This window comes from Chinchilla lanigera, unplaced genomic scaffold (assembly GCF_000276665.1).
Source record: "Chinchilla lanigera isolate Chin_1 unplaced genomic scaffold, ChiLan1.0 scaffold00018, whole genome shotgun sequence".
In the NCBI taxonomy this organism is placed as follows: Eukaryota; Metazoa; Chordata; class Mammalia; order Rodentia; family Chinchillidae; genus Chinchilla; species Chinchilla lanigera.
The window spans coordinates 6871382-6895668 of record NW_004955419.1 but is presented as its reverse complement, the minus strand read 5'-3'; the positions used below and the strand labels follow the sequence as shown (position 1 = coordinate 6895668).

The following is a 24287-nucleotide window of genomic DNA, read 5'->3' as shown; positions in this document are numbered from 1 at the left end:
ACCAAAAAAAAAAAAAAAAAGGCAACAAAAACAACAAAAAAGTCACCTGTCTGTTGAATCAACTTTCACGAAGTCACATTCCTGAGAGACTCATGCAATTTAGATTTTCCCATGGGGCTTTGGTCTTAGCTGTACTTAAATTCAAGGGAAACTGGACAACAAGTGGCTTTGACAACAGGAAAGAAAAGAAAGAATGAATGCTAGGTTAGTCAGCAGTCTGTGACACAAGGTTTTCTTCTTTTTCATCTGATATTCACAAGTACTGAGGATTAAATGGTTTGAAATATCATACTAAACTCTAGGGGAATTATTAGATTTTTTTCTGGGGGAACAAAATATTCTCTCTTACTAGAAGACTTCTAGAATTCAAAAAAATTGAAATATTTCATTACTTCAAATTTTTATTTCATTTTATTTTTTAAAAAGTCAATTTGTTCTGCTAGTATGCATTCAACAAAAAATCCTTCCTCTGAGCATCAGTAGCCAGACACGAGTGGGCCACTAGCAGATAGTCAAAGGAAAGGCAAGTACAGGTGAGATGAAACCCTCTTTAAATTAGGATTTTAATTTCTAATTCTAGCTAAGCTATCTGTCCAGCTCCCAATAGATAATTATTTCATGTTGGAAGTAAAAACTGTCACCCTCCCCCCACTGGACCAAGCTCAAAGAAAGTATCAGCAAAACTAGAATTTCAACACATCTCTCTTCTTGACTGGAGCCCACAGCCTGACTAAATATACATATCCTTATTTCCTGATTTTTGTTCAGTCCCTCCTATAAGGCATTTCTGTGTATTCCACAAGGCAGGTTACCTGCCTTCCAAATTTGGCCAAATTTCAAATGAACTCATTTTTTTCATTATTTTTTTCTCTTCCTCCTCAGGACGGGCTGAGTAAAGTCAGTCAGGGACCTAGATTCAGGCCTCTGGCTAGAGGCCTCAGGAACACCAGGGGCTAACAAAGGTCAGGGTACCAGGCCAAGTTTGGTCAAGCAGACTTTGCTAGTACAAAATGATCTTTTGCAGTGAAAGTTAAGTTTGTATACTGATAACGATGTTTGGGGGTTGTGTCTGTGCTTGGGAATTATTCTGTAGCGCTTTTTTAATTTGGTGGTTACTTATCCCACTAAGCAATTACTCTCCAAAGTCCCTTCTCCCCCAAATCTAGCAAACATCAATTTGCTTTTCATTCCTCCCACCTTGTGATAAATGGGAAGGAAAAACTAGTGCAGGTAAGGTTATTTCCATTGTTTCTCAGCCAGAGCACTATTGACATTTTGGGTGAAGTGATTCTTTATTCTGCACAGTTGTCCTATGCATTGTGTTTTTTGACACGTATTAATTAATAATCCTGATAATTAACAATAACTTCACAATAGGCCTTTTCTGGATACCACTGCAGACTTTAAGGAGCACAATAAATCCTAGTTTCAGGTGGAAAAGAAAAAAAAATGACAAGTGCCAAGGCAAATTAATAGAACCAAATCCCAGCAATTGTACACATTCCATACTAATACATATCACCCAAAGTTCAACTAAAAATGAATACAATCTCCTTTTAATATTAAATGGTGCTTCTGGTGCAACCTGGATTTCTACAACTCCCAGGGCTTCCGTCTGTGCTGCAGAAACAGTGGAGGGGGATCGCTCACTTAAATGTGAACTCGAATAGTGCCACCTCTTGGGCGTTTCCTGAATTTCCTGTTAAGTCATCTCAAAGGCAAAATGCTTAATGCTGTTTACAATCAGGCTGCTCTTCCAGCTTTAGCTTCGCCTTTCCAGATGTCTGAGCCAGCCACAGTGAATTACTTAATGTTTGAATACAACTGTTTTGTGTCATTCACAGTGAATTAACTTAACATCCCTCTTAACGTCGAATTCATTCCCTGTCCCTTTACTGGGGTTTGTGCTAGCTGTTCCCTTTGCCTACCAAATTCTTCCGCGCCTCCCTACTCTTTTATTACCTTCTTTAAGGTCTTTTTTTTTTTTTTTTTTTGAGACAGGATCTCCCTATGCAGTTCAGGTGAGTCTTGAGTTCACTTTGTAGCCTAGGCTGATCTCAAACTCACAACTATCCTCCTGCCTCAGCCTCCCAAGTGCTCGGATTACAGGCGTGTGCCACCAGGCCTGGCTTTTTTAAGGTCTTTTTGAAGCCTTGGACACTTCACTTCGTGGAAACCTTGACTTGTAATAACTAAAACACACGGAAAACTCGCCAAGAGCTAGGTAGTGGTGTATGTTCTTTCAAAGGCATTAACTTGTAATTATCAGGAAAATTGCAGAAAGTAGAAGATGACTACCCCATTTCATGTAAGAAGAAACTGAGGCAAAGCAGAGGAATTTCTGAAATGGTGTCTAAAAAATGGACCATGGACTATAAATTTACTGTAGCAATGAAGGGAATGCAAGAGCTGGAATGACTGAGGTGATGTGGAGGGCACTAAGGAAGGTAAGAGTTGTGCTAGGATGTGGCTTTTTGTCTCACGCATCCAGTTAAGATTAGAGGATTATAATAAAGGTGAAGTAGCGATTGCACTGGAGGTTTCTGAAGTGAGAGCAGCCTCTTTGATGGCACCACGGTCCTGGGTAAAGTACGGAAATGAGAGGCTGGAGTGAAAGTTGTTATTTCCCCGACATCCTGCAAAGTATCTGCTGGATTCTCTTCAAAGAGCTGTGGCACAAATGCACTGGTACGCAGCACTTCTGATAGACCCAAATGAAGCCTCCGTAGGTACTTTTATTTTTTTTTTTCTGACACAGGGGCTCACTCTGTAGCCCAGGCTGGCCTCGAACGCGCAGCCATCGGTCTGGTCTTGCTCCCAGAACCCCTGAGGACAATTCTCGAAAGCAGCCCTTCAAGAAGCGTCCCGCTAGACACACAATCTTGAGCTGGGGACGGTGCTGTGTCAGTCCCTCGGGTCCTCTTAGCGAAGGGAACAGTCGTGCCGGCGGATACCGTAGGAAACCGAGCCTCAAGAGATGAAGCCGCACCCCAAGGCTGCCAGCGTCGCGAGCCGAGGATCAAGGGGTCCAAGCACGCCGGGCTTGCGCCGCAGAAGGCTCTGCAGTCCAGGAGCCCCGACCTCTCGCGCCAGCCTGAGGGCGGCAAAATCGGCGGGAAGCGCCACACGAGGCCACGCCCACCGGCTCTGGGGGGCGTGACTTGTACAGGCCCCGCCCAAAGCGCCGCGGCCGCTGGGCAACCGGCACAACACAACAAAATGGCCGCCGTGACGCCGGGCGCCTGAGGGAAGAACTCGCGCGCTTCCGCCTCGCCTCGCCCCGCGGGGTTGCTCGGCTGGGGTCTTAGGCGGTGAGAGCCCAGTCCAGGCGAGGCTGTCCTGCGGCATCCGCGCCGGGCGGCGGGGGTTGGCGGCAAAGGCGGAAAGGCCTGGACCAAGCGTGGGGTGGGCCGGCTGGGGATGGATCGCGGCGGGGGCGTGTGCCGGGAATGGGATTGGACGGGACGGATGGGAGGGCCCGGGACGGGCAGGGAGTGGGGTGGGCGGGAGGAGCGGCCGGCCCGCGGGTGGGGAGCCGTGGAGGTGGGGAGCGGGTCCCGCGCCGGGGGGGGGAGGGATGGGGGCCGGTGTCCTGTGGGTCGCATCCCGGGGGACACAGGACGCGGGGAAAGACGGGAGGCGGCATGTCTTTCTGCATCTGTAAAAATAATAGCCTGTCACTTGGAAGTAAAGTGGAGGGCTTGAATCTGAATTGAGTTTGAGTTCAGTCTGTCCAGTTTCGGAATCCAAGCTCTTGATTGCTAACAATACATTACCACTTGTTTTGTAAATGAGGGTAATAATTCTGATCTTACACAGCATCTGTGAGGATTTGGTTGATAATGTCTTTAAGAGTATTTAGCATGATCCTTCAGTCAACAAATATTTGTCCATTGAAAAACAAAGTCCCTGCTTCTTGTAGGTTACAACCTGAAAAGAGAGTGCTCACTTTGCAGCACATATACCAAAAAATCTGGAGAGGCCAAAAATTAGGTAGTTTCACAATTCCAATTGCATAAATGTTTATAAAAGGGACTACTTGTGCCTAGACTGTACCTATTAAGGAGATATAATCCTTTTGTGCATCTCAAGTGTAGAAAGACCAACTTCTTGACTTTTTTAGAGTCAAGCACAGTTCTTGACACATAAAAGCTGCTTCATGAAATTGGATAAGTAATAATGGAAATAATAATGGAAATAATAATGGAAAGTGATTGGATTTAGGTTTTCAGATGTCTGAGTAGAATGAGAGAAATGGGAGAGAGGAAACTAGGGTTTTAATGGGACAGAGAAGGACTCAGGCCAGGATGTTACAACAGAAGGGCAAGTAGGCAGGTTGGCATATAGAAAAGTGGGTGGAAGTTTTAGTATATTTGAGTAGAGAGTAAAGACTGTAGGTCAGAGTATTTGTTGGGATGAAGAGGGATGAGTAGTTTGGGAAGATGGTAGTTTGGGATGGATATAGAAGTGTTGGGATGGGCTTCTAAAACTATAGAGAATTGGGAGAGGTATTAGAGGAATGGGATAGATTTTTGTGGGGAAACTTGAATGGGATGAAAATGGAATGGAATGGGATGAGAAAGGAAGAGAAGCAGAAGTGAGCAGCACAGACTAGGGAGTTGACTTCAGAGAGAAGAGTTGTGGGTTAGAAGAGGAATGGAAATTTGAATATTTGACAGGACTCGAAAAAGTTAAGGAGTAAGAGTATTTCAGTGGATCCGAGGGTATGGGATGAATTAGAATTGGAAGGAAAGTACTGAGATATGAGGAAAGGGCTAGGAAAGTAGTGCAAGGGAAATGGTGAAAGTGGTGTTTATATATGAGGGTGGTGCATAGGGAGAGATGAAAGGTTTGGGGATGATTGAGATCCCTCTCAACTGGAGATCAGTAAAGAAGGTGGAAAGCTAGGGAAGGCCGGATAAAGGTAGAGTTGGCTAAGTCTACTAATCTTTGGTAGATGGCTAGATAGAGCAGAGCAAGTATCTGGGTTTGTGGGTGGTAGGATAAATAGAATTTTGTAGCCTGGTCGTATGATTCTGATTACCACGGTGTTTCCAGGCCCTGCTCTTGCTGTATAAACCATCCTGTAGGCCTTTAAAATGTGCCTCCAGCTCTAGACATCTGTTGCTTGTTTTCTGTATTTTGCTCCTTTAGTCATTCTAACCGTACCTCAGCTTTCTTTTCTTTTCCATTGCTTGGTCTTTGTTGGTGTTGGAAACTGCATCTTAGGGTCAAGCTACGTCCCCATTTGTCCCTTAAAATTGTTATTCAAGATTTAATACCTCCAGTCTGTAGTCCTTGCCAGCCATTCTCAAACACTGAAATCCTTAGTCCTGGCTCACTAGGTAGCTGTCCTATGTGATGTTTGTTGTTCAAGATTTGCAGGAGCTATGGCAACCCAAGAAGAGAATCTGGAAATGCATTGTGATTTTTGAAATCCTCACTTATTTTTTATATTCCAGATCATAAAAGTAAAGAATTCCTCCAGGTTTCTGAAATCCATTTTAATATATTTTATTTAACTCTAAATGATTAGCCTAGGAGATATAATAGAGAACCTCAGACAGTGGAGGGAGAAACTCTGAATAGTTCATTATTTTTATAATTTAAAGAGAAGACTAAGATGCAGGATATACATTAATGACATTGCATAAAAACATGTTGATGCTTTTTAAAAACCTAAGTAATTTCAAAACTATTTCTGTAGCATACTATTATTCTACTTTTATATAATCTATCATGACATGGACAAGGACATTTAAAAGTGAGACTGGGCCCTGTCCTTCCCCTCTTTTGTTTTTGTTTTTGGTTTATTTGGTTGTTTTGTGGGGGTTTTTTTGGCCATTATGAAAATACTGTTTATCATTCATTATTCCATTTTACTCATTGTTAATTAAAATTTTACCTAAATCCGTGCCACTTAGCTCTTCTGGAATTTGAATTATTCTTGTTTAGAAGAATAGTGGATCAGCTTAGCATAGAATCAATAGTATTACAGACTTTTTCCATGGAAGAATAGTATAGCTGTAAAAGTTTTAATACACTTGGAAATGAGGACCAAAAGTCTTGTGGCCAGGACATAAATAACAGTTATGCAAATTGTATGGGAGGGGATTGGTGGTTCCAGTGGTGGTTCTGACTCATAAGGGTAAATACATATGGAAAAAATGAAAGAAGAAGTACAGATGTAGATAAGTTAGCAGTTTAAGAAGAAGTACAGATGTAGATAAGTTAGCAGTGAAGGAAGATATAAAGCGAGGCATTTGGCCATATTGTAATTTATATCTGTGAAATAATAATCGACTTTAAAAAATTATAGTAGATTTTTGTTTTTTTCAAGCAGTTATCTGTGTTTTGATTTCATTGATCCTATCTTTGTATAAAATTTTCTGGTTTCCATTCATGAATTGTTTTAATAGGCAGCTTCAAGCCAAATTTGTTTTTACATGTGTATTTCACATTCTTATGTTGAAAAGTACTTTAATTTAACCACTTACCAGTCCAATTATTTAAATACAGAATGACCAAAAATTGCATATTTTTCATTAATTTTTGTAAGGTAATATAACAGGAAATATAAAAATGACAGTTTTATCAAATCTATTCAGTACAGGAAGCAGGTGGTTGAAATAACACCTGCCTGAGTGAAGTTTTGGCTAGTTTATAAACAAACACGCTGCCTGAGTAATGCTCAGGTAAACTGTTAAGTGGTTAATGTTATATTTCACTAACCCCCTCCCCAACAATTTATACTTTGTTTTCACATTTTAAGCAGCAAGAGTAGGGTACATTACAGATACTGAGCAAATATAGGATCATTGTTAATGCTACTTTACTCAAGAATTGTGTATCTTTCTAGGCCTGGAATACATCACTGAATAGTATTTCTACTTTCATAGAGCTTGTATTCTAGTGGGTTAACACATTCATGACAGGGCCACACATGCATGACTGTTCCATTGGTAGGTTTGTACCATCCATTGGGACTGTCCTGATGGGATAGTCATGTATGTACCACTGGTGGTTTAAGCTGACAAGAATGTGTTAATAATGTGATTTGACATAACAATTTGAGAGAAAAACTTATTTTCATCTTTAATATTGTTAGCATGGTGACTAATCAAGTCATTTACCATTCTGAACCTTAATTTTCTCATATTTCACCAGGCTGGGTCTGACAGTTTCCCAGACTTCACCTATTCTGCTGTGGCAGACTTACTGACTGGGCACAAGAAAGAATTTTCAGGATGTCCCAAAGAGAGACATGAGTAGGGTTTATTAGGCGAAGACAGAGAATGTAGTACACATTAAAGAAGGAGGGATGGGTGCTCAGAGAAATGAGACACATTTCAGTTTGGAACTGAATACATTTATACTTTTCTCAAGGAGGTGAAAAATTAGGAGAAAAAGTGCCTACCCGCACCCTCCCGAAAATGGCACCAGCCTGTTAGCAGGCATTTTTTTTTAAAATAGGTGATTTAAAATTCTCTGAATTTGCTCAACCTTTTGTTTACTTTCTTAATTGGGCCAATTTATGGCCTTTGAGTAACAGGTCTGATAAGGAAGAGGTGTAAATCTAGCCAAGCAGTGTTGGCATGGGGCTGGCTTGAGTGACTGCAGCTATTGCTGAAAGGTGTAGTCTTCTTACAGAGTACAGTTTTTACTTATGATTTTCTTGTTTCATTTCTGTCTATCTTATATTTTGTCTATCCTATCTCAGGCATGAGAAATAAAGGAATTTCACCAAGGTCTCTTTCATCAGTAAATGCTTTATTTAGGTCTTGAAGACCTAAACCTTGATAAAATTGGCTTTGTACATAAGGAATAGTAGACATCAGAGTTTGAAGTGATCACATGTCTTCATACAGGATGATACAAACATGAATGAATTTCGTGATTTTTAACAAAAGGAGATATATGAAAGATACCATATGATTTCTTCCATAAAGTTTTAAAATACTGTAATTTAAAACCCTCTGGTGTGGGAAGTCAGCATATTGATTATCCGTGTATGGGTGTTAGTGACTGGAAGAAGGGGCATGAGAAGGTTTTGGGGGCTCTGGTCATGTTGTTTCCTGATGTGAATACTGGTTATATATAGCTTGTGTTCACTGGGTAGAAATTCGTGGAGTTGTACACTTAGGATTTGTGCACTTTATATATGATACACTGCAAGAAAAGCATGTTATCATCTGAGTGTGGTGGTGTACCCTGTACTCTTAGCACTCTGGAGGCTAAGGCAGGAGGATTGTAAGTTTGAACCCACCCAGGACAACTTAGCAAGTTAGTAAGATCCTATCTCAAAATAAAAAATGAAAAAAGAGCTGGGGTTGTATCTCAGTGTGAAAGCTCTATATTCAATCCCCAGCTCTCCTTAAAACGAGCAGAGGGAGAAAACACAGTTTAGTCTGATAAACTGAGAATAGAAGTAACAACCCTTCTGGCTGGAGCATGTGTCAGAACTAGACCCCCCCCCCCAGGTCTCCTTTTCCCATGGCACAGTGATCAGCAATGACTGAAATAATGTCTGCTTCATCAGTGTTGAAGAGTATAGGTCCTGACATTTCTGGCCTCTGAGTTTGCTACTTTGTAGTCTTGAAAGCCCTTACTGTGTAAGCTTCTTGGAGGGATGTAAAAGAAACATCAGTCTTTGAATTGAGAAGGAGCTGACAGTCTAAAGAATGACTGTGACAAGTCCAGCTTGGTGAGTAAGTGAGTTTATTAGGGGCTTTTTACAGAGAGGTGGACCACTTGTAGCCTGTAGCCCTACTGAAGTCACCAATCCCCCTGTATTAAACTGATGGTTTTGTAGGGCTCCAATTAAAACAGCAAAAGCAAGAAGGGTCCTTGGGGAAAGTTGTGTGTGCTTTGCTCACATTCCAGCCTTATCAGGAAACTCTGCCAATCTCACCAAGTACTATCTAGTCGCAGTGGGTCCTTGTGCTGCAGTCTGTCTGGCACACAACCAAGGCAGCTGCTACCGGGCCCACTGGACAGCTAGATGAGGGGAGAGAATCACAAAATGGAGTTACTTTGGCTAGGGTTTGGAGGGCAATTCTCTTTGCAGCTCTAGAAATAACTTAATCACTCTAGAAGAATGAACCTTGCTAAATATAGTGAAAACTCTTGCAGGTATTGATGGTCACCTGGCTGCATTCTTACAATGAAGAAGGGTTCTCTACATCAAAAGTTCTCCAAAACAAACATGTCACCATCATCTCACTCTCCTAATCCATCATCTCTTACGTCCAATATGAGATCTAGGTCACTTTCACCTTTAATTGGATCTGAGATTTTATCTTTGCATTCTGAAGGACAGTGGTGTGAGGAAGTCAAGGGTACAAGCAAAAACAGTGTGCTGTTGGACTGTCAAGACCAGAAAGGTATTACTTTTTAATCTCATAATTTGTCTGACCACATATGCTTAGGTAGAAATGGAAAATATTGAGCTTATATTTTTGGTCCTAAGGTAACACCCATCCTGATGCTAAGTAGAAGTGATGTTTTTATTGACAGAAATTATATAAGAACAGTGAGAAGACTGAGGTTTTGGGGTAAGGGTGAAGATTTCTGAGCCAGTTAGGGGAAGGGAGTTTCCAGAAAGAGGAAGCTTTATTTTCCATGGAAGTTGTAAGAGCTTGTGCAAATAATTTTTCATAAACTAGAATATTAATAATTTTTATATCAAGGTTTATATAAAAATTAAAATTTTAAAATATGAAACATTTAGCATAAAGCTAAATGTATACAATATAATATCATTATGAAATATGTGAAGTAAAAAATTAGTAAGGTATTGTGATTAGAAGTAGATAACTTTTCTTTTTTTACATTTGTATGCATGAACCTTTTTGTTGTACAGTATCAAAATGATTTTTTTATATTCATGTCTCCCTCTACTGATAATAATCTATTTCTGTAATTTCAGCACCTGATTCACATGTAGGAATCCGATATATTACAGAGGCCCTCATTAAAAAACTCACTAAACAGGACAATTTGGCCTTGGTAAAATCGCTGAACCTTTCACTTTCTAAAGATGGTGGCAAGAAATTCAGGGTAGGTTTTCAACAATTTCTGAGTATACACATTGATTTTAAATTTCTTGTGTTGTACTCTGGTTTCTCTTCAGATCGTATAAATCTTTTGCCTTTTAATTTTCTTGTGCTTTAAAAATACCAAAAAAAAAAAAAAGAGAGAGAAAAAAACAAGACCTTGATTTTATTCTGTTTTACCTAATTTGTATAGACTTTTTATTATTTCCAGTGAAAAAAGAATATCTCCAAATTCATAATTCTCTCTTAGTCAGTATTCTATATATTTTTGATTATCTCTAGAAAAGAGATTGATAAGCTACAGCTTGCAGGTAAGATTGGTTTATAACTGAAGCTTTATTGGAACATAGCCATATTTATTTATTTATTGTTTGTGGCTGTTTATGCAAAGTAGTAGAAAAGCTTAGTAAAAGTGTCACAGAGACTGTATGGTCCACAAAGCCAAAAAATATTTATTATCTGGCCTCTACATAGAAAGTTTGCTGTCCTTGCTTTAGGGTGATCATTACTTTCTTCATAACTATAAAGCATGAATACATTGTAATAGCTTAGTTTTTTAATTGGAAAATGAAACTTAAGATTCTACCACATTATTCACAAAAATTAATTCTAGAAATCTGAAAAGCTAAATAAAAATAGAACAAGAGAACTAACCAACAGAAAATACTATAAAGTATTAGAAAAGAATATAGAATATTTTTAAAATATTACAGTAGGGAAGGCTATCCTAGGCAAACACTAACCCCTAGGAATAATACCACAAGGAAAAATACTGATAGATTTAACTTCCATAAACATTTAGTGTTTAATGAAAGGCATATTTTTGCAAGTTAAAAGTAAAAATCTGGCAGGTAGTATTTATAATATCTGTAATAGTATTCACATAATATAAAGAGTTCTACAATTCAGTAATAGCAGAAGAGAGATAACATAATGGAAATGTGCAACAGACATGAATACACAGCTCAAAAAGTACTGTAAATGATCAGTATTAACATGAAAATGTTCATTTCATTAATATCAAAGAAATGTGAAATAATAGTTTGAGAATAATTTTCACCTGCATCTAATGGACAAGATTTAAGATGATTATTTCTGTGTTCAAGAAGGCATGGAAAATGGGTAAACTTATTTTCTTATGGACATGTAAATTGAGGTAGCATTTTAGGTTGGTGGTTGTATTTATCAGAAATTTAAATGTGCTTATTCTTTGATCTAGTAATTAAGTTTATACTCACTGAATTTATATCATTGATACAGAAATTCTATTCCTTGATGTCTGTCCTACAGATACTATTTGCACATGTGCAAAAGTCTCACTATGGTATTTTTTATTAAGCATTGTTTAAATAGAAAAAAATGGAAATAATTAAATGTCAATAGGAGATTGGCTAAATACTACAACATATCATGAAATATTATGATTTTTTAATGTGTGATTTAAAGCTCAGTATGTTAACATGGAAAAATGTCCACAGTTGTTTCAGAGAAAATAAAATTCTAAAGCATTTATTTAGCATGTCTCAAAATATTTTTAAAAATTGTGGGGGCTGGGGATTTAGCTCAGCGGCAAAAGCGCCTGCCTGGCAAGCGCAAGGTCGTGAGTTTGGTTCCCGGTACCGGAGAAAAACCAAAAAAAAAAAAAAAAAAAAAAAATTCTGTTTATGTATGATGTAATTGAATAGAAAGAGCTGGATACTATGCACACCAGCCCCTTCACAGTGAGTGTAGTTTCTCACAATGGGGTTTGGGAAGAGGATGTGGGGACTTGAGTTTTTGTTTTGTTTGAAATTGTTGCTGGGATATATTCAGGCCTTGTAGAATTCAAAGAAAAAAGGAAACATACTGGTGTTTTAGAAGTTGCAAAAAGGAAATGTCAAATTAATAAAGACTGTGTGGTATTATATGCCAGGTTTATGTCAGACTGTGGAGGTGGATACAAAGGTAAATAAGTTGAACTTCCAGCCTCTGAGTATTCAGGGCCTGGTGTGAAGAACACCTAGGACTAAGAAGAGAAACAGGACAATCAGAGAACATGAACAGGCGAGGCCAATCCCGTGAAAAAGCCTGGAGGACCTCTTGGACAAGAAGGTCCCGAAGCATGATGAGAGGAGGATAAAGGAGAGAGAAATTCAGGCAGAAATAGATGACACAAGAATGTCACAGGATAGTCAAATAAGATAAACTTGGAAATCAGTGGATTTGGCAGTTTAAAAAATATTTCTTGTTTCTCAAACCCACCAAGTTCATTCTTCTAGGGCCCCTGCATTTTTTTCCTCAGCTTGATATTATGTGTCCTCAGATGTTTACCCAACTGGCTCCTTGGCAGTAGTGGTGCAGCAGTGTATACAACAGACACTGTTTGCCTTGCATTCTATTACAAGATATTGTCTTTATTTTCTTGTTAATTCTATTTACTGTGTGAATATCTTGTTTGCCTATTTGCTTATTGTCTGTCTCTGCAAATAGAAAAAAAACTTTGTTTTCTTTATTCACCACTGTATTTTCTACACCTAGAACAGCTCCTGGCACATAATCCATGTTGATAAGTGTTTGTGGAATGGATAAATAGATGATAGTTTTGGAGAGAACTATTTGAATACATCGATGTGTTAGAAGGTTTATTGATTATACAGAAGAGAGAGCAGCACAGAAAAGTTGAGGTAGAGGGAATAATAGCTGGAGAAATCTTGTTAGATAGTCTGAGCTGCTTAGTATATGGAAAATGTTATTGTCCACTGTGAAACAAGGAAGGTTTGGTGAAGAGTTGTTAGTTGTGGTCAAGGAGAGCTGCATGAGGATTGTCTAAGAAAGCAATGAAGGTTTATTATTCTTGGATGGCTGATCACAGCAGCCCATGACGTAGATACTTAAATGTGCTTGTATATCCAGGTATCTGTTGTATAAAGTGTTTACTCATTTGTTTCCGAGTAGTATATCGAGAATTTGGAAAAATGTGTTAAGCTTGAAGTGCTGAATCTCAGCTATAATTTAATAGAAAAGATTGAGAAGGTGGACAAGCTGTTAAAATTACAAGAACTCAACTTATCATACAACAAAATCAGGTGAGTAATACTTCTTTAGGGAGCATTGCAGGGTCTCTTTTGTTACAGTAGTTGTAGTTCTACCCCTATTTAATAATGTAGGAGTCTTTTGAAAAGCAGATGTGTTGGTCCTTATCCATTGATTGGCTGGCCCTTCATGTTGGATAACTATTTTATGTCTTGGCGTTGCTTACATACAGAATGATATTTTTTAATGTGGCTTACTGAAGATGCAGATATGTTTTTTGAGTACCAAGTTTTATCTTCATTCCATTTTTGGTAGGGAGTTTAAGACTTATTGCTTTATTGTGTAAAGAACACTGATGTGAAGCAGAATGTTTTGATCTCAGTGATATTCCAACTCACTTGATCTTTATTAACATTCTTTTCTCATCGCTACAAGAAATATGCTCTTAATCTTATTTCAAATTCATGATAGACAAAATGATGAATAATAAAATTTTGAAAATCTTTATGTTTTGTTATTGTCTTTTTGATGTTAGAGTTTAAGCTCTCGGCCCCCCGGGTGCTGAACATGCAGTCTATCTTTGAGCTACACCTGCTGTGGCAGATCTTAGAAATATTACGTGTGTATATGCTTCTCCTGAAGTCAGACTTTATAAGTATGATGGCCAGCAAGTCAAAACCAAACAACTAGCAGTTGCAGAAGTTCCAATAAAACAAAAGTAAAATGGAAATAAAATGTAATTTATCAAAGTCATGATATAAAATTTGTATAAAAAATAATCTTGATGAAAATAATTTTAGTATTATGAAAATGAAAATGGAGAAACTTAGAAATTTTGCCCTATGTAGGAAATTGATCAAGAAATTAAATTAACAATTAAATTGCTAGTAACTTCAAAACAAATTTTTGTTTTTGTTTTTGTTTTTGTTTTTCTCTGGCACCGGGAACCAAACTCACGACCTTGCGCTTGCCAGGCAGGCGCTTTGCCACTGAGCTAAATCCCCAGCCCCTCAAAAAATTTTTATCACTGTAAATTTATTATTATGGGTAATAAATGTTATAGTAATTGAAATTTTCTGATTTACATACTTGTACTGATAAGCACAGTATAATTCGTTTTTTGTTGTTGTTGTTGTTGTTGTTTTCTGGTACGGGGAATTGAACTCACGACCTTGCGATTGCCAGGCAGGTGCTGTGCCGCTGAGCTAAATCCCCAGCCCCAGCACAGTATAATTTGAAGCCCTTCCATACCTTGCTAGGGTAATGTAACTTTCTGTGATAATCTTGGGCAGGACTGTAGGACATAGCACAGCATGTACTATTGAGTTTTCTAGTTTCCCTTGACTGTCTGCTAGTACCTTTCACAGCAACAGGAAGATTGCTATGGACATACTCATCTATGTTATGGGATCTTCAACTGATAAGATTGTTGGGATTGCTGGACTTGGTGCTAAAGGGTTGGCAGTTTACCTGTTCTGCTAAAATTTTTTTTAGCCCTTCTCATTTATGAGAAGGATTGATAAATGAAAGTTGTGAAAACTAACCTTACATGGGACCATGGCTAGGACAATGAGAATAGAAGGACTTCATCATTATTTTTCACTAACTTTGACTTTTGTCCTTTGGTTTCTAGCAAAATTGAAGGCATAGAAAATCTCTGTAATCTGCAAAAGCTAAACCTTGCAGGAAATGAAATTGAGCATATTCCCATATGGCTAGGGAAGAAATTGAAATCTTTGCGAGTCCTCAATCTAAAAGGCAACAAAATATCATCGGTAAGTTATTCAAAATAGCAAGAATTTGTTTTTCAACTTTTAAAATTTGTTGACTGAAACACCTAAGATTTTTTTTAAAATGGAATTTCTTATTAGTCCACTCACCAAAGACCAAATTCTGATAAAACCCAGAATTTTCTACAGTAATTAAATACTGGAAGTTCTCATATTGTATAGATTCCATAATAACTAAGAGTTGATCTGTTCACATTTTCACATTTATCATTTTAGAGTCCTTATTGCCATTTTACAAGTAAAACCTCAGAGAAGTCAGGTCTCTTGTACAAAGCCACAGCTGTGCCAGAATCCATATTACTGAATGGATAGTAGAGTTCTTTTTCCTGACAAAATTACTGTACAGTAAAGTTCTCAGACTTATGAATTAATCTTGATTATAGCTCTGGGTGTTAAAGGGAGTTGATCACTAGCTTTTTGTAGTAGAGCAATTTTGTTATCACATAATTGGTTAATGATACATATTTTCCTCTGGAGCATAATTTATGATTTTTTTCCTAATATTTATTTATAGTTAGCTGTTCAATAATTTTCTAAGTAAATACATTGATTTATTTAAATGTGTATTAAAATTGGAAAAATCATGCTATAATTTAATAAATATTCGTCATAGAATAGAAAATGAAAGCTGTAACTTGAAATATGGGCCTAGACTTGCCTTCTTTAACTTCTATCTCTATAAAACTCACTGTTTAAATTGAAGTACAGTAAATAACTTGTTTATTTTTTCCTTTGCCAGAAGTATTATAAGGCTTAGATTAAATGATATGTATGAAAATGCTTTTAAAACTTTAAAACACTATGTAAGTCTAAAGCTATAGTTTTTTAAACATTCAATCATGAGCCCAATAATAAGCAATATTTATTTAATGCTGTATTATAAACAGTGTCTATACTTTTTGTTTCATACTCAAAGTTTTGACACGATAACTCTATTCTTTCATCATGAGAGCCCCAGAGCCTCAGAGCCCAAGCCCCATGTCGTGTTGTACAGAATCACCTTGGAGTGCTTGAAGCTTGTGGGCTCATTGGAAGAGGTAACTTTGAACCTTAAATTTGTCACAAATATTCCTCAAAGTAGTAATTAATCCTTAGTAGTTGATCTTTAAGTAGTACTCAGTGTCAGCTGAGCGATAGAAAAAAAATCGTTCAAGAAATATTTATTTATTTATTTATTTATGACATTCTCATCCCAGTTTATATTTGACTTTGGCATCATAAAGACTGAGGCATGTGCACTTGGGAGAAAAGGGTTATTAGTATTAACTGTTTGCAGTAGTGTTCCTCAACTTTTTTAAATCCTTTTTTTAATAAACATAAGATTCCTGTTTTAAAATGTGGGCATCTACCTATCCTTGTGTGTACTGATCATCATTTATAACTCATTTATCTGAAGATTTACTGTAATCTTTTAGTTCTCACTGTGTGCAATCAATATGAAAAGACATAGATTTAGAGTGACAAAGGCTTGATTTCAAATCCTGTTTCATTTTACTTAGAGGCTCTGAGCCTTAGACATGTCACTTACCCTCTTTAAACCTGTTTCTTAACTATAAAATTAAGACGATATTTTTATTACAGGTGCTTGTGAGGAGTCACAAATCAAATGGTACTAAAAATGCTCAATACTGTCCTGGCACACTGCGTGCTCATTTGTTCCCTTTCTGTTCCTCCTTCATATCACTACTTTTGAGGAATGGTTTTCATGAATGGTTTCTTGCCATGTTTACAGCAATTTCCCTGATTTATTCCTTTCTGTAGATAGTTTATGATTTTTAAAGTGAATTATACCAACATTACTGTCATATCATTTCAGCTCCATGATGTAAGCAAGTTGAAACCACTTCAAGATTTGACTTCTCTGGTCCTCATTGAAAATCCAGTTGTGACCCTTCCTCATTACCTCCAGTTTATAATTTTCCACCTCCGTTCACTGGAAAGTTTGGAAGGTCAGCCGGTAACTACTCAGGATCGACAGGAGGCTTTTGAGAGATTCAGTTTGGGTAAGATGACACTTTTTAAAAATCTGAATTTGAATGAGGAAGGCATTTATTTTCAGAAATTATCTAGAAAACTATACTGTATCATAAACTTAATAATGCTCTAAAAACTTTCAAGGAAAATGGTAGTATAAATCAATTAATAAGTTAAATATTTACTGAATATACTGTGCACCAAGCTCTGTACATGGCACTAAGGAAATAGTAGTAAGTAAGACGTACGGTGTTGGCCTTCATGCCGCTTGTTTTTGTGGAGAAGACAGACAGAAAGCAAGTAAACCAAGGTGAAGCACCAGAGGGGAGCCCTCTTTGTAGTATAGTGTAAAGGAATGGCTCGCTGAGCAGGTGACATTTAAGCTGAAGGCAGAGAGATGAAAGGGTTAGTCATGTGAAGAATGGCGCTGAGGAAGAGGGAGGAACATTTAAAGATTATTAAGACCCTGCTGAGTTCAAGGAACTGAAAGATCAGTATGACCAGAGGGAAGCACAAGAAAAATTTTGGAGAAATAGGGAGTTTTGAGATGACAGGGCTTTGGGGTTTCGATTTTATTCCACGTGCTGTGTTAAGCCATTGACATGATGTCATTTATAAATTAAGGAGACCATTTTTGATGTGGAGTGGACAGTGACTGGGACCAGCACAAAGTGGTGATGAAAGAGCCTTTTGGAGACCATATCAGTAACCCAGGCTAGAAGTTACCTATACTTAAATTTTAGATGTGGAAATGAAAACTAGCAGGATAAAGTTTAAAGATATAATCAGCAGCACTTTCTAAAGAATTGGATAATTTCCAGGGTTCTAGCTTAAATGGCTAGTGGATGATATAATTTATAAAAATGAGAGAATTCAGGGTTATTTCAATTTTGAGCAGGACCTTACTATGTAGTTCAAGCTGGCCTTGAATTCACTGTGTAGCCCATGCTGGCCTTGAACTTACAGTACTCTCTCTACCTTTGCCCCCAGAATGCTGGGATCACTAGTATGCACCACCATGCCCACAAGTTCACAGGTTTTTTTGGAGGGGGAAATACTGAGTTTGAACATGTGAGACAGACAAGTAGAGTTAGAAATGTAAGGTTGGTGTTCAGTGAGATCTGGACTAGAGATACAGTTCATCATCCCTAATCTGAAAGTCTAAAATTCAGAAATGCTTCAAAATCCAAAACCTTTTGAGTGCTGACAAGTGGAATAGTCCACACCTGACCTCATGTGACAGGTCATGGTTGAAACGAAGGCACACTAAAAAATTGAATAAAATTACTTTCGGGGTGTGTGGGTATATAAAGTGTATGTGAAGCATTAATTCTGTATTTAGATGTGAGTCCAGTGCCCAAGAGATCTCATTATGTAAATGCAGATAATACAGATATTCTGAAATCTGAATAAACAAAAAGCAAAAAACAAAGAAAAACCCCTGAATTTGGATATATGATACTCAACCTGTGTAAATTTGGAAGTTAACAGCATAAAAATAATACATAATTCCTTGGGAGTCATTTTGCTCATTCAGACGGAGTAGGGAGAGGAAGAAGGGCAGCAAGCTGAGGAAACTTAAATAGGCCAGGCCAGCAAGGTAGGGGAAAACCAAGAAATAATGAGTTGCAAAACTGCAGAGAGGAAGTGGTCAGTCATACTGAATGTTGCTGAGACTGGAAGGAAGGTGAGCCCAGGAAAGTGATTTAGATTGGCACCTTGTAATGATCTTGACTGGAGCAGTTAAGGAGAGGTGGAGATAGGTACGAGATCCTAATGGGTTGGATATGGCAGAGAGACATTTGGCTGAAGATTTGAAATTTCCTCTCATAATTTCTTTCCTTTGATAATAAACAAGCTTTAAAAAAAAGTTTAAACGCTTAAAAAAATTCACCAATAGTTCTCAGAAGAGGAAGTGTGCAGAACAAAGTATAGTTAACCTCAAAGTCAGTACTACTGAAAGAACCAAACAGTATATCCAGGAGCAGTGGGAGTGAGAGGACGAATCATGCTTCAGTGCTCTTGTTCCATGAAAATACAAGAGAATGAGAGTAGAGAAAAATAAAGATCATTCCTTGGCAGGAGGAACACTCTGTGTCAGAAAGGAGAGATCTGTGTTATGCTTTAAGGCCTAGGTAATTTTATTGCTTTGGTGTTGGGAAAATAATGAGGTCTGCTTTTTCACTGTGGTCATCAGCTGAGAAAGAGACATTGAGTATGAGGAGGTTTGAGGAGAAAGCAGAAGATTGGAAAGAGCCACTTTTAGAGTGTCAGGTCATGAGTCTGTATGCTCAACTATTTGAAACTGACGTTAGTCCATTTTTGACTATTAAAAATGACAATTTCATGTGATTTGATCCAACACTTGAGAAACATTGTAAATTTTTATTAACTTGGAATCCCCTAAACTTTGCATTTTTTATTGTGAAGTTTATGTTTTAGAGTCATCAAAAATATAAATAATGCATAAGAAAGTCATCTTATAAATACACTGTTGTGGGAAATATGTAAAGTACTTATTCATTAATGCATTGAGATATTAATTAGAAGCCTTTAATATGCTGTGCTCATAGGATCCAGTGGTGAGCCAGGTTAATGCAGTTTCTGCTTTCATGAAGCCTTAGTGAGGAAGGCAGCCAGTCAGGCTATTCCATCATATTTTACAACTTCCTGTGTGACAAGGGCCAGAGTAAGAAGTTCACAATGATCCCTATGAAGGATCTAACCTGTGGAGAAGATTGAGTTGCGAGAGGCTTCTCAAAATGCTTTTAAAAGTTTAAGAAATAAACCAGGCATGGTGGTGCATGTCTGTAATCCTAGCACTAGGGAGGCTTAGGCAGAAGGATTGCCACAAATTCAAGCCCAGCCTGGACTACATAGTGAGTTCAAGGACAGCCTGAACTACGTAGTGAGACCCTGTCTCAAAAACAAAACGAAAGTTTAAAACCTAGAGGATGCAAAATAGGTCCTTAGGGGATAGAGAACAACAGTTCCAGACAAAGGGTATGGATAAAAGCCTGTAAATCTAAAGAATCTGAATCATTTCAGGAAAGTTGCAGGGAGGTATGTATAGATAAGGAGCACTGTCAGTTCTTTGTATACGTCCTTGACATGTAATTACTAAAGTCAGATACAGTATTGCATTTTCATAGAGAACTGGGAAAAAACTTTATCAGCATACTAAGTACAAAGAAGATAAGTAATATCTTTTAAAAATGTCATCCAAATGATACCTTCAAGTAGGAAACACAATGATAAACTATTTTTATCAACAGAAGAGGTAGAAAGACTAGAAAAAGACCTGGAAAAGAAGATGATAGAAACTGAAGAGCTTCAGAACAAACAGAAAAGATACCTTGAGGAAATTAAAAATCAAGATAAACTAAACAAATCATTAAAAGAAGAGGCCATATTACAGAAACAGAGCTGTGAGGAGCTAGAAAGTGACCTAAACACAAAAAATGAATTGGTAAGTCTGTGTTTCATCTGTGTTTGGCTATATTCTCTTAAGGTAGAAAATTCTTTGCCCTTAGGTGTAAAAATACAGTTTCCTGACCACAGTATGGGGAAGATGTGATTTAATAGAAGTACATGCAAAAGGTTTCATGAATTGTAGTTGAATGTGCGCTGTATGCCAAAAGACTGCTATCTGCAGTTGCATTATGTGAAGTATGCTATCCAGTACAGAGGGGGATACTCGTATGATACAACACCACACTATGGGAAGTTGCTAAGATGTCCCCAGATATTTATATTTTTTTCTCTCCACTCTCCTGAACCCCCTTGCTTCCTGCTCCATCTTTTCTCTCTACCTTTCTCCTGTCCCACTAGTGTTTGCATTTTTTTAAATAACAACATTGTGTAATACTGTACATTGTGTCTTAGTTACTTTTCTCTCATTGCAGAGACAGAATACCTGACACCCAAATTTAAGGAAGGAAAGGTTTATTTAGCTCACAGTTTGTGGAGATTTCAGTCTTTACTTGGCTGGCTCTAAAGCAGAGTGGCACATGGCAGAAGGCAACAGTTCATGGCTGCAGAAATAGCAAAAGCAACAAGAGCAAAAAAGGAGGAGTGGCAGCAAGCAGCCTCTTTCCCACCCTTACACTGTATGCAAACTACTCGCCCCAGGGCAGGTGTAGCACTCACACCCATTATCCCAACATTGGACCATAAATCAATCATAAACTGTAGAAGCCCCACCCCATGACTGCATTAGGCTTTGAGGGATATCCAGACACAAACCATAACAATTGGCAAAAACTTTTAAAAGATGATTTGACCAAATTAACTACATTTTAAACAGATACACCATGTGTCTTGAGATTCCATTTCCAAAAATATATCCTGTATAAATGGTAGCAAGAAATAATACATATTTTAAGTATGTATATGTATGTATGAACATACATACATACATAGATAAACCTTATGTACATACAAGGATATTCACTACATTGGCAAAAGTGGAAAATATTTAAAATGTCTTGTCAGTGGACATCTATGTGGCTGAACAGAATATATGACATGGAAAGATGTCTGACACATTTTATTATGTAAACAAAAACAAGTTGCAAAACAGTAAGTCAAGTATGATCCTATACTTAAAAATGCATAACAGGGCTGGGGATATAGCTCAGTGGTACAAGAACCTGCCTGGTAAGTACAAGATCCTGAGTTCAATTCCTGGTACAGAAAAAACCCTAACAACATACTTGGGGAAAAGGCAGAATATGTACCAAACTCCTGAAGTCATCATTTCTGAGTAGTAATTATAGAACACTTTCAAACTGACCTTTATGCATGTCTATAATGTCTGAATTTTATGTAGTTGGTTTTGTTGTTAAAATGGAGGAAAAGATATTAAAACAGAAAGATTTGGACAAACTAGGTAGTACAGTTTGAGAAAATATTTTGAGACCATGTTATGTGAGGAATGGCTAAAGGAACAGCAGGCGTGTCCAGGCTGGAGAAAAGGAGACTCCGTGAGCTGTGACCCCTTTTCTCAGATATTCAGTGAACTTTATGATAGAGGAGGAATTAAAGTTGTATAATAAAGCCCCATGAGGTAAAATTATGACTTAGTAAATGGAATCATAAGAAAACAGTACTTATTTAGTAATAAAAAGTCACTAACAAATAAAATAATTAGAATATGTTTGCTTTCACTGAAACAGGCAGAAGTTGATCATATTTTCAAGATGTGGGGGAAAGATTAAGAATAGTAGATAGGAAGACAGACTAAATGACCCTAAAGAAGCCCTTTTTAACCCAGTCTAATTTTGTAAACTTATTAGACTATCAGGTTAATAATGTCCTTCAGTTATTGGGGGCTGATCAGGTCCACAGTCTCCCAAACAAGTGTATGGCAAAGGCTAAATAAAAAGAGGTGAGTGGAATGATTTCAGGGCCCCAGGAGGATCAAAGCCCTCTTATAGAATTCAAGATTTCCTTGGGACTAAGACCAAGACCTTTTCTGTGTGGCCCGTATTTATTCGGTTATCAGAAGGAAGGAGGGAAGAATTCCATCAAGAAGGATGGAATTACTCAAGGGCTTCTCCAAGTAAGGTATTAAATTAATCCTTAATAAGGATTAAGTTAATCCACCCAGGAGTGAGATGCCTGAGGCTATAGTCTTTATCTAGTTGAGATCAGATCCAGGTGTTTTTAACTGTGATCTTGTCTTATCCTTTGAAGTTTTCCAGTTTCATCCACCATTACAGGTTTTAGTAGGGATTAGTGACTTACAGAGGTTCAAATGAGTCCGCCATCCATTTCCAGACAAGGAGCCTAGGCCTTGGACAGATTCACAAGTGAACATGAAAAGCCAATTGATTAATTTAAGTCCTGCTTAGGTGTGCATTGTAGTGGTCTCCATCATTAGACTGTTTTCTCTGAAGGAAAAAAAAATAACCATTTGTATTCACCTTTTAAAATAATTCATCATTCTGATTGTGGATAACTTAGAGAATTATATTTACCAATGATAAATTCCTGGATATATTTACCCTTTTTCCATCTCCCTTTCAAGATTTTGGCCTATTTATTCAGTTTGTTAACAAAAAAAAATTCTGCCTAATCACTTTTTTTTTTTTAAGACAGAGTAGTGTTCCTTTTTTTGTCTGGGAAAGGAAGTTGTAAGTTGAACTATAAACTCTCATCTACCTCTTTCTTGAACTTCTCTTTGCCTGATAAAAGGGGATGTGATGGAAAGCTAGGACAGCATCCCCATATCTGATATTCAAAATTTCAGAGCATTTGTGGGTTCCTTTATCTCCCTGTTATTTGAAGATAGTGTTCACAGTATCTCATCTACATAGCTTCAGATCAGTGTCAGTTATTTTAAATTACATATGCTTCAGTTACTCTCCAGTGCATAATAGAGTGGACTGATGAGCAATGAAACCAGTAGAGAATTACGTGGCAAGCAGTTTTATTTAAACAGTGAATTCTTCTTAACCATGTAGTATTTGTGTTTAAAATGCAAAAACGGAAAACTACTATGGTATCGTGACATTTGTGAACATTTAATAAATTTTCCTGAGTTATAGGTCTTTTTTAGAACACGGGGCCCATCTTTTATTACTAAGATAAAATATATAACTTCTGTATGCTGACTCTCTGGTGTGTATTAGTCAATACATTGAAAATCTTATCACTATCCCCATATTATGGTTTGTTATGTCTGCCTAGTTTTCACTTTTGCTTATTTCTAATGTTGATATGTTTGTGCTGTGAATAAACGTTTTGTAAGTTGTTAACAATTTTACTCTTTTTTTCCTCTGACTATTTTTGTTAGAGGGCAGACTGCTCTTCTTTGTCTATATTATTGTTATCATTAATGATTTAAAAACACAAATGTATACAGTAGAAACAAAGGTCTACTCTTCATCTACCTCATTTCTCCAGATGTTACTATATAATCTTTTTTCCATATATATACAGTATATATGTAATTAAGTACAATATGCCCTTGAATATTTTTGTGATTTTAAAAAAAGGAATCTTCTTGTATATATTATTAGCCTGCATCTTATCTTTCATAAAACAGTATACATGGATAGTTCTTCAAGTTAAAAATATATATAAATCTTCTGCATTCTTTTAAAAATCTGTATTATGTTCCATTAAGTGGATCCTACATAATTTAGTTAGACGTCTCTTACTCATAGATATTTAGGTCACTTTTTTGTTATTAGAGACAGTACTACAAAGAAAATCTTTGTGTGTATGTGTCTATGTCTATGTCTATGTTATATACTTATACTAGTATTTCTTTATTTTTTTAAATTTTTATTTTGGGGTTTTTTTTTGAGACTAGGTCTTGCTATGTAATTTAGGCTAGCCTTGAACTCACTGTGTAGTCCAGGCTGGCCTCAAACTTGTGGCAATCCTCCTGCCTCAGCCTGGAATTATAAGTGTGCACTACCATGCCCGGCTCTTAGTATTTTTTTAG

General features: G+C 37.4%; 1 protein-coding gene across 2 annotated transcripts in view; it reads left to right on the top strand.

Moving 5' to 3' along the window:
- Positions 1-3202: 3202 nt before the first annotated feature.
- Cntrl (centriolin) overlaps positions 3203-24287 on the top strand; it is a 77942-nt gene continuing 56857 nt past the window's right edge. Inside the window, exons 1-7 of one of the 2 annotated variants that reach the window (XM_013513187.1) lie at positions 3203-3311; positions 9133-9383; positions 9929-10059; positions 12990-13120; positions 14701-14842; positions 16674-16860; positions 20107-20300. In XM_013513187.1, coding sequence (XP_013368641.1) covers positions 9164-9383; positions 9929-10059; positions 12990-13120; positions 14701-14842; positions 16674-16860; positions 20107-20300 — 1005 coding nt within the window. In that variant the 5' untranslated portion in view covers positions 3203-3311; positions 9133-9163. The remainder of the gene's footprint in view (positions 3312-9132; positions 9384-9928; positions 10060-12989; positions 13121-14700; positions 14843-16673; positions 16861-20106; positions 20301-24287) is intronic. The other variant, XM_005382575.2, reaches the window with a different exon arrangement.